Here is an 11587-nt window from a genome sequence, read left to right on the forward strand (position 1 = left end):
TGTACTCCTCGATAGTGGGCACCATGTCCTCCCGATTAAAAGTGAAGCAACTATATCTCGAGTTCTAGAATTGAATCAGGGCTCTGATTAAAGGCTCATCAGTCTTAACCTGGAGTAAAAGTGCAATGTCACCGTACCGTTAACTGAACTTCTGTTTTCGATTATTCTTCCAACTGTCCCAGATGTCTCGAAGCTCTTGCATATTGTTCTGTTTTAGGCTGATAGAGGCGTAACTAACCAGCTCTGACACATAGCTTCCTTGAAGACTGTCTCTCTTTTCCTTCTGAGTCTTCTCGGATCATAGTCGTACCTCGGGGTTTTTAATCACTTGCATTGCAACACCTTTGTCCATTTGTTCAGATTATTTTGTGTATAACAAATACCTTTTTAGGGATTAATGGCATCTTGTTATGATGCAAATGCTAAGAAAACAAACACAGAGGTAAAAAACCAGTAAAATAAAAAAAAGTGACAAAAGGAAGAAAAAAACAAAAAGAAACGTGGTTAGGGTAAAAATATCCTAGGTTTTGGCATGTGGTTTTGGGGTAGGCTCTATTTCTCCATAGTCTCCCGGTTTATGTTCCAAAAAACGGTACCCGAGTTCTCCTTGTCGGTGCCCTCTTGGGCTTGCCAGACCCTTAGTCCTAAACTCATCACAGGCTTGTGTGGACCAAGTTAAACTCGAGAGGACACATTCCCTTATGCCCATACGGAGAATAAATTCACACGAAGACATAAGGTATATGAATCCCGAAGGCTACTTGCTAGGCCCATACGGTGAATAAATTCACACAAAGGTATCGCTTTCACCCCTACTTAAAACGGGTTTAGAGCTCGGGTTTAGAGCCTTAAGTGAAAAAATCTTTGAAGGCTGAAATCATGAGAAAATGATTAGTACAACTATTTACTCGAAAATATAATCAAAAGTAAGTAAAAAAGGATCAAAATATTACCTTAAAATTTAAACTTACCATTTTCGTTAAAAAGACAACTGAAAATTACCTTAGCCTGACTCACTTACCTGTGTCCCCAGCGAAGTCGCCAAGCTGTCGGAACTGTCTTTCAGTTGGATACGGAATTGGGCTTTGTCTTAGGAAAATGGATTAGGAGTCGCCACCGATCATTTTTTTAAAAAATAAATAGGTTGACTGGATACCTTATTTCTTACCTGATATATATCGTGCCAGAGATGTGTCGGATTCGGGAGTCGGTTACACTTAAGGAAAGGTTAGCACCCTTGAACTGCCCTTTCGGTACTACGTAATTTTCAGTCGTCTTAGTTAAGAAAATTGAAAGGTAAAATTGAAAGGTAAAATTGTGATCCAAATCACTTACTTCCAATTGATTTGGAAAGTGTACCCTTTAAAAGTCGAGAACGTGTTAGAGAGAAAAAAAAAGGTAAAGAGGACCAATAAGATAAAGAGAATAAAATAAAAATAAAATAAAATAAAGAGAAGAATAATGAATAAATGAAATAGATAAGATGAAGAAATAATAATAGTAAATACATAATATATATAGTAACGTAAAAAAAGAAAAACCCCACATCAAAGTATTAATAAAATAAAATAAAATAAAATATATATAGATATAATAATAATATTTAAATAACTCTCCCCTCACCGAAAGTGAGGGGAAGAAAATTTGCTTAGATGAGGACAAAGGGGCCCGGGTAATGATATTTCAAAGGTTAGGTTAGATATAATATATATATATATATATATATATATATATATATATATATATATATATATATATATATATAAATGATAATAAAGACAAGTGTAAAAAAGAAATAAAAAATATAATGTAATTGTAATAAAAATCGAAAAAAATATAAATATAAATATAAATATATATATAATATTATATATATACATATATATAATTATAAGATATTAATAGTAATAAAAACCAAATAATAAAAAAAAGAATAAATAAGAAAAATATATATACAATTATAAGCTATAGTACTTTGAATATATATATATATATATATATATATATATATATATATATATAATAATGGGTATATAAATGAAATATTACAAAAATATACTTATATGTAAAAAAATAGAAAAAATAATAGGGGTTAAATTGAATTAAAAAGCAAGTTGGGTGGCCAAATTAAAAAGCAAGTTGGGTGGCCAAATTAAAACAAAATCGGGGTTTTAAAATCGAGTTTGGGATCAAAATAACATAACTTTAAAATTGGAGGGACCAAAAAGGGTGGGTTACCCTATATTTTCTGAAAACACACGGGTCAAGGATCTCCTGGGTCGGGTCATCGGGTCTAATGGGCTTAATATATAAGCTAAATTTTTTTTAAATTTTATTTTCTCTCTTCTCCACATCGAACCCCTCTCTTTTTCTCTCCATTTTCTCTGCCCAGTTCATGTGTTCTTGATGAACACATGAATAACACCACCAATTCCAGATTCTGGCCACCGTTGCCACCTCGTCGGCCGCCGTTGAACGGCGACGTCCGCCGTTCATCGGCGACAAAAATAAAAAAGTTTTTATTTTTTCAAAAGATTTTCACACCCTTATTCTAAAAATGCGATTTGTTTTTGAAAAATAGCCTCTAAGGAGCGTAGATCTGAAGTTAAAGCTTCGAGAACTCCCTTTTGGTCATTGGCTCAAAATGTTTTTCTTTGGGGTTTTCAAGCATAAAATTCGAGTAACAACACATGCAAGTGAAGAAAAGAACACAAAAGGTAAAAGCTTTCACCTTTTTATTGCTCCGAACCGTTTACAATATCTTCGAAATAACTCTTTTTTTGCTTGTGTTTTTCTGGTATTTCTTGTGTGTATTGTGTGTAACTTGTTTGATTTACGAGCTTATTTATATACAAAAAAATGCTATTTTTAGACTAATTTGAGTCCTAATCAAAATCTGACTCTGTTGGTTATTAGTGTCCTATACATGCACGTCGGTTGGAGACCGAGAATGGTGGGATTGTTGCGTGGTTGTGGATGAGTCCTGGGTACCCACGACGTTGCTGTGTTGCGTGAGATGCATGGGTGGCGAGGAGTCCATGGTGGATGGAGTGCGGCGCTGATAGAGCTTGGAACTAGGGTTTCGAAAACCCTAGTTTTCTGTGGTTTGGGTCACGGGCTTGGACCAGCTGGGCTGCTGACTTGCATTTGGGCCACCCGTCGGGCCTGGAGAAAAAAATGTAATGAAAAATAAATCAATATTTATATATATAATGTGTGCTTAATATAATATATAAATATTGTAACATATATGGGGCGAAATTGTGTGTCTACAATAATATTATGCGATATTAATTGATCTTAAAAATTAATTAATTAAAATGATGAATTGATGGAATTTTAATTTATACAAATTTAACTAATTTTCAACGGTTGAGAGTTTTTGGAACCCAGTTTAATTAAAATTATAAAAACTTATATTTAAGTCAATCAACTGATCGAATTTGGTTATTTAAATTATCATGTCATTAATACATTAGTAGGGAAATCACGCGTATTTTTATAATTAATAATTGGGTAAACTACTTCAAATATCATTCACTTTTTTAGGGAGTTAATAATTTTTTTATAATCCCTAAATTCAATTTAAAAAATAAAATCTTATGATTTTTATGATTTTTTGAGATTACGATTTAAAGTTTATGATTTTTTTGGTAATTCCTAAATTCATTCTAAAAATGAATCTTATGATTTTTTGGGATTATAATTTAGAGTTTTTTTTTTTTTTGAGATTTTCTGGAATTTAAGGTGTTTTCTGAGAATTTTAATAATTTCATGAGTTTTTTAGGAAATAACTTTTGGAATCCTGATTAATGTTATGTATATTATATTTGTAAAATTAAATTAAATATTTAAGTTGGTGTAGTGGTTTAGTCTTGTTTTTTATTCAAGAGCTCATGAGTTTAAATCTCCTTAAAAGCTTAATTTTACTAAATTTTCTCAAACAAAACTACGTCGTTTTGGGTTTTTTAGCACTAAATGCAATCATGCCAAAACGTCGTTTTGGTGAGGGAGTCACGTCAACAATTTTACGGCACGGAGATACCATGTCATCTTGCTATCATTCCATTAACGGGGCGAAGTGGTATAATTACAGTTAAACTTAAAAATTAGTGTTAAAATTGACAAATTTAAAATATTGATGGCATAAACGAGTCTAAATTTAAAGGTGAGTTGTATTTGAAGTAGTTTACCCTTTAATTAATAGTGTTTGGAGTAATCGTTGAAGTTGATTGGGTGAAGATAGCGACAATGCACCCGTTACGAATCATGGTGAATGCAAGCTTGTCAGATCCCATAACTATTGGATTATTAATTTAAAATGTGAGCGTACCTTATAGATTTATGTAGAGGACTGCACCCGTTGAACTCTAAGCGTTAATCATCAACCTGTTTGATAAAAGTCCTGAAAGAGAATTAGCATGGAAGTGGCTAGACCCAGTGTTGGTAATGGTATCAGTGGGAGATGGAAGACTGCTTGGGCTTCAAAAAACAGCGTGAAAACTTTTACAATAGCAGCCTTCTTTGCCGTAGCATTCTCTCTTTTATTGCTCAGGGGAAGGCACAGGGTTCTTGGTCAATCCGGGACTTGTTATTTTCCTGCCGTATTCAACTTTGGTGATTCCAATTCTGACACGGGTGGAAAGTCCGCTGCGTTCCACCGGATTCCTTTGCCTAATGGAAATACTTTCTTCCAAAAGCCATCTGGGAGATATTGCGATGGCAAACTGATTATCGATTTCATTGGTATGTGAGTCTTTGCTTCCTTCATTTAATTCCTTCGATATTCATGAATATGTCTGATCTTTTAGATGCATCTATCCCCAAAGGTTAGAACTTGGGACTTTCAATCCATCAAAGTAAAGCTTAAACTTGGGATTTTTTTTCAATTATGGTTTTGTTTTAGGATTTAAGGTGAAATTGCCTCCGTACTAAGTCAACTTTGAATGTTGCTGCTTTTGATGTTACCAAGGTTTGACATTAGACCTCTAGAACTAAGAGCCCAGACATTTTACCAGCAGACCACATTTCCATAAATTTGAAACATTTCATGTTAATCCTGTTCTGTAAGTGATCTGCTGACTGCTGAGTAGTTTACAGTCTCTACTTTAAAAGATCAATTTTGATTACTCAGTTTCTAAAGACAATCTTGTGTTTAGGATGAACTTTGAACTAATCGCTTAAAGGGTCCGTTTGTTCAAGTTTTCAGACTGAATGTTGATCTGCTTGGGGGTAAAATCATAAGAATGCAGTTCGTTTCTCTCTTATACTAAACTCAGTTTGTATACCTTGCAGCTGAGACTTTGGGACTGCCATATTTGAGTGCGTATCTGAACTCAGTTGGTACAAACTTCCGGCATGGAGCTAATTTTGCTACAGGAGGGTCTACGATTCAGCCAGCAGATGCAAGAATGTTTAAGATGGGGTATAGCCCCATTTCTCTTGACATACAACTCGCACAATTTGAACAGTTCAAAGAGCGAGTAAATGAGCTTTATAAAGAAGGTTAGAAACAATTCCAGAATTAGGGGCAAAAGAACTGTGAATTCTAAACTATAATAATACTCGAACTTTTCGGATGGATTTCGCTGATTTTTTTTTCTTTTTCTTTCCAGGTGTGGATCCAAACATTAAGAGCAAGCTACCAAGACCAGAGGACTTCTCACAAGCACTTTACATATTTGATATTGGGCAAAATGATCTTGATGGTGCATTTAAGTCAATGACAGAGAAACAGGTTATAGAATCAATTCCTGGAATTATCAACGAATTTGCTCAGACTGTTAAGGTAACTGGATGTTATGCTTACACAATATATTTGTCTTTCTTACTGTGGTAGGAGATTGATGTGATTTTGTAAAATCCGTTTATCTATGATTCTCCTATATGATATACACCATACATGAAGCTTACTTTAAAGCATATCTCGACACTTTGATCCTAGGAACAAATATCTTTTTCAGTTGCTATTGCCCTAGGAAGAGCTATTTAGGGCTTTGTTTATTTTTTATTGTTGCAATGCCATGGTAGACAAGAAAAAGGAGATGATGTTTGAGAATTGATATCTTCAAGATCTTATTAGCCAAAACCAAGGAACATGTTTTCCTCCCCTGTAAGAACAATCATAATTTACTAGGAAACTTTATAAGTTCGAAAATCTTAAAAGATTGAAAAGAATTGTCATATTCTGAAAGGATGCATCTCTGTTCTTGAAGTCTTTCAATTTGAACCTTCATAAAGGTAAAGACAGAACCAGTTTTGATGATTATTTTTATTTGCACTTGGAAATACTCTTTGCTGAAACAAACTATCCTCCTAATACTAATAGGAACAATATAATAAGCACGAACCTTGGAGACGACATTATTGGAAGGGACAGACACAAACCTTGAAAATGGACAAAAAATAAAAGAACAAAATACAAATTCCCTCCAAGTCTCCTCTATCCTAATCAACGAATGCAAATAATCGAAATCTTAAAATTTATGTTTTAACTTCCATTTTCTTCCTTTTCAGAGACTACATCAACATGGAGCAAGGATATTTTGGATACACAACACAGGTCCAATAGGATGTTTGCCCTTCCACGTTCTAGATTATACTCCAGTAACTAAAAATGTGGATCGAAATGGTTGCATAAGATCTCATAATGAGATTGCTCAAGAATTTAACAGGCAGCTGAAAGAGAGTGTTATCCAACTTAGGATGCAATTCCCAGATGCAGGACTGACTTATGTTGATATTTACTCAGCTAAATATTCTTTAATTTCTGATGGAAAGCACCATGGTAAGATCAGTTGCCAAATTATTTTGTTCCAAAACCAAATTATAAAAGATAATAGCTTCACATGCCACTGTGTGTGTTCTATATTAAACACCGACCCTTTATCGCAGGATTTGCAAATCCGCTTGGATATTGCTGCGGCCATTATCGGGATAACATGTGCTGGAGGAAGACAACAGAGAATGGAACTGAAACTTTGTCGACTTCATGCAGCAATCCTTCAGCTTATATAAGTTGGGATGGCATCCATTATTCCCATGCTGCAAATATGTGGATAGCTAACAAGGTTGTTGAAGGATGGCTTTCAGACCCTCCAACTCCCATCACTAAAGCATGCCACATGTCTCTTAATTCCAAGCGCCAATAGTGTGCTGACTGATGCCAAGAGGACACATTTGACACGAAGGAGTGGACCTTTTGTACCGTTTGCACTGCAAACTAGATCGTTTTGATGCTCTTATACCTTTTGTAACTTTTAGACTTTCTCCTGTAGGCTAAAGCAGAAGCGACTACATTTTTTTTTTCTGATATGAATCTCTATTAAGTTTTATCAATATGGCTTCTTTTTTATTTTTATTATTTTTACTGTTACTAGTATTTCCTAAACATGCATGATTTGAATTTTAACACACGTAAAATATTTTGTATAAATAATTGTGTTAATTTTTCTTCATGTTATAGTACATGTGTTAACCCTAAACTATCCTCAGTAAGTTCTATATAAATGCCTTAAACGTTTAGGATAAATGCCTTCATTCTTCTTTATGTTATAAATGCCCCCATTAAAGTTACTGGTAATTGCTGATTCATTGATAGTCGTCAAAAGAAGGCAAATCAATGAACTAATCATAATCTTAAATGATTAATTCATAAGAAAATCATTTTTAAAATAATTTAAATCTCATATATTTGTTATATAAACTAAGATGCTATTTGTTCAAAACTGAGAATTCTAAAAGGATTATGAAATCACCAAAAATATTTGCAGAGTATTTAATATAAGAAAAAAATCTCAACTCATTTTTGTATTTGTTTGGATTACGCAAAACAGAATCTCAACTGCTATATTATTCATTAATGGCCAGTTCTGTCTTCTGTTTCAAACTTCTATAAGTAGGCACCTCTGTTCATCGTTGAGTTGCACACTTAACTCTCCTTTTCTAATCGTTTTACAGCCACATCTACACATTTACCTCCTTCATCTATGTCAAGCTTTGTTGAAGAGCTCATTGGAGTGTCATGAGGCTTGCCATTTTCCAGTCCAAATTTCTTGAGCATATCTTTGACGTACTTAGCTTGATTGATGAAGATGTCATCTTTTCTTTGCTTGATTTGGAGTCCCAAGAAAAATGAGAGCTCCCTCATCATGCTCATTTCGAATTCGCTTTGCATTAGCTTAGAAAATTCTTGGCAAAAAAACATCATTAGTAGAACCAAATATTATATCATCAACATAAATTTGAACTACTAATAAATCTTTACATTTATGCTTTAAAAACAATGTAGTGTCAACCTTTCCTTTTGAAAAACCTTTTTCAATTTAAAAGTTTGACAATATTTCATACCAAGCTCTAGGAGCTTGTTTTAAACCATAAAATGCTTTTGTCAATTTAAGAACATGATCCGGAAATTTTGAATCTTCAAAACCTGGAGGTTGTTCCACATACACTTCTTCTTTTATAAAACCATTTAAAAATGCACTTTTAACATCCATTTGATATAATTTAAATTCATGAAAACATGCAAATGCTAATAACATTCTAATTGCTTCCATCCTAGCTACGAGAGCGTATGTTTCATCATAGTATGCCCTCTTCTTGAGTATACCCTTGAGCAACAAGTCTAGCCTTGTTTCTCACTATATTACCACTCATCAAGCTTATTCCTAAATACCCATCTAGTACCTACAATAGATTTATTACTAGGCCTTTCAACTAATGTCTATACTTTACTTCTCTCAAATTGATTTAACTCTTCTTGCATAGCCATAATCCAATGTTCATCATTTAATGCTTCTTTAATATTCTTAGGCTCTATGCATTAAATAAATGCAACATAATTAAAAATATTTCTAAGAGAAGATCGAGTTGTTACCCCTTTGGATGGATCACTTATAATTTCACCATTCTTGACATAGTTGTACTCTCTTGGATAAGATACTTCCCTTTCTTCAATGGTTGGATTCTCGAGAGGATCATGAGTTTCCTCATCTTTCGTTTCTTCCTTTGATGATGATTCTCCAACGTCATTTCTAACGTCATTTGTATTTATAATACCTACATCATCATTAACACAAGAATCCTTCCTCGGAAGGAGATTATCATCGAAAACAATATGTATAAACTCTTCTACAACTAAAGTTCTTTTATTAAATACTCGATAAGCTTCAGAATTTAAGGAATAACCCAGAAAAATTCCTTCATCACTTTTAGCATAAAATTTGCCAAGGTTTTCTTTACCGTTGTTTAAACAAAACATTTACATCCAAAAGGATGAAATAGCTAATTTAGGCTTTTTATTTTGAAAATTTCATATGGAGTTTTCTTTAAAATGGCCTAATTATTACTCGATTTACAATATAACAAGCGGTATTTGTGGCTTCCGCCCAAAAATATTTTGGCAAATTATTTTCACAAAGCATGGTTCTAGTCATTTCTTCTAAAGTTCGATTTTTTCTTTCAACAACTCTATTTTGTTGAGGGGTTCTAGGTGCTGAAAAATTATGGTTAATACCATTAGAATTACAAAACTCATTAAATCCAAGATTTTCAAATTCAGTGCCATGATCACTTCTAAACTAGTGATAGAGTAACCTTTTTTTTTTGTATTACTTTTGAAAATGTGATGAAATTTTCTATTGCTCATCTTTAGTACTTAGAATAGAACCCAAGTATATCTAGAATAGTCATCTACCAAGACAAATGCATATTGTTTTCCACCCAAGCTAGTAGTCCTAGTTGGCCCAAAAAGATCTATATGGATCAATTGTAATACTCTACTAGTTGACACATCATTAATGGATTTAAAAGAAACTCGCTTTTGTTTTCCTTTAGCACAAGCATCACGGATTTTATCATTATCAAATTTTAGTTTAGGCAGCCCTCAAACCAATTCTCCTTGAACTAACCGTTGCAAAACACTCATGCTAGCATGTCCTAGTCTCCTATGGCATAACCAACTATCATGCTCATCCTTAGAAACTAGGCACAAATTAGTCATATTAATAGAATCTAAATGCACCATGTATATGTTTCCTATTCTATGACCAACAGCATAACCCGATTAGATGCAATGTCAATGACTTTACAACCATTAATTCAAACATGACATTGAATCCCTTATCGCATAATTGACTAATACTCAATAGATTATGCTTTAATCCATTCACATATAACACATTTTAATTGTATGGAAGAGGTATTACCTATAGTACCAATACCTTCAATGTGACCTTTTGAATTATCACCAAAAGTCACTTCTCCTCCATTTTGGCGTTAAGCTCTATGAACCCGGCTTTTGTCTCTGGTCATGTGTCTCAAGCATCCACTATCAAGGTACCATGATTTGGATTTGTTTCCCGTGCCTTGTAGCAATGCTCCTTTTCCTACAAACATAGATTAATTTCTAATTTTTGGTACCCAAATTCTTTTGGGTCCATATTCATTAGTTTCTAAAACCCTTGTCCCCTTTGGTATCCATTTATGAAGGACATCTTTATCTTTAGTAGTCATGAATTCTTTAGGAACCCATATACTCCTAACAATTTTACCATTCAAGGTTCGTTGAGGACTTCTATGATTGTAGCTTCTAAAACTTTTCTTAACAAAGTTGGATTTTGAATTCTCACATTTTTCAAAACTTTTTGTTCCAACCTTATTAAAAGAAGTTTTAAGATCATCAATCTTCTTTTGATGATCATCATGAACTTTTGAAAGTAAGTTATGCAAATCAACAATTTTCTTTTCAAAATTATTAATTTTGATTTGCAATTCTTTGATCTTACTTTCAAGCTCATTGTTGGTCTTGGATATAAGACTATTTTCGTTTTTCAATTTTGAAATATCATTTTTGTATTTTGAAAATAGAGTCTTATAATCTGAAGCCAACCTATTATAATCCTCTAATAACTCATCATAAGATAATTCATCCAAATCGAATGAGTTAGAGGTTACCTTAGAATCTTCTCCGATAGCCATCAAGCACAAGTTTGCAACTTCTTGTTCCTCTTCATCGGAACCTTCTTCATCGCTCCATGTAGCTACATGAGCCTTGTGCTTCTTTTTGGATTGACCCTTTTTCTTCAATTGTGGGCAATCATATTTGACATGCCCCGACTTTTTGCATTCATAGCAAATGATCAGGTCTTTCTCCTTCAATTCAGTTTTGAAGCCTTCATGACGTTTGAATTTTCTTCCTCGGTTGGGCATCATCAACTTTCTGAATCGTTTGGCAAATAATGCCATTTCCTCGTCGTCATCATCATCGTCATTCGAATCACTCTAATCTTTTGTGGATTTAAGAGCAACTCCAATATTTTTCTTCTTCTCATTCTCCTTTGGTGTCTTGTCAATCTTATCGAGGTCCACTTCATCTTCAAGAATCATTTCATGAGTGAGAAGGGAACCAAATAGTTCTTCAAGAGTTAAGGACGTTAGGTCCTTAGACTCGATGATTGTCGTCTTCTTTGATTGCCACGATTTTGGAAGGGAGTAGACTAACTTCCTCACAAGCTTTTCATTTGAAATGATCTCTCCATATGATTTGAGACCAATGACAATCGTTGAAAATCTATCTGTCATAGCT

The 11587-nt window shown here is 33.6% G+C and overlaps 1 protein-coding gene across 1 annotated transcript; it reads left to right on the top strand.

Annotated features, from left to right (window-relative positions):
- Positions 1-4328: 4328 nt before the first annotated feature.
- On the top strand, positions 4329-7283 carry LOC120170931 (GDSL esterase/lipase At5g14450-like). Its single transcript, XM_039178768.1, has 5 exons — positions 4329-4746; positions 5296-5505; positions 5616-5788; positions 6517-6787; positions 6895-7283. The coding sequence occupies exons 1-5, from the start codon at positions 4422-4424 to the stop codon at positions 7149-7151; spliced, it is 1236 nt and encodes a 411-aa protein (XP_039034699.1). The 5' UTR covers positions 4329-4421; the 3' UTR covers positions 7152-7283.
- The last annotated feature ends 4304 nt before the right edge of the window (positions 7284-11587 follow it).

Source organism: Hibiscus syriacus, unplaced genomic scaffold, assembly GCF_006381635.1.
Source record: "Hibiscus syriacus cultivar Baekdansim isolate YM2019G1 unplaced genomic scaffold, ASM638163v2 tig00003041_pilon, whole genome shotgun sequence".
Taxonomy (NCBI): domain Eukaryota; kingdom Viridiplantae; phylum Streptophyta; class Magnoliopsida; order Malvales; family Malvaceae; genus Hibiscus; species Hibiscus syriacus.

Bases quoted from the DNA above. Each gene is read 5' to 3' on its own strand.
- LOC120170931 (XM_039178768.1), top strand. From the start codon at position 4,422: ATGGAAGTGGCTAGACCCAGTGTTGGTAATGGTATCAGTGGGAGATGG. The intron at 5,506-5,615 runs GTTAGAAACAAT...TTTTCTTTCCAG, and splicing joins AAATGAGCTTTATAAAGAAG to GTGTGGATCCAAACATTAAG. The intron at 5,789-6,516 runs GTAACTGGATGT...CTTCCTTTTCAG, and splicing joins AATTTGCTCAGACTGTTAAG to AGACTACATCAACATGGAGC.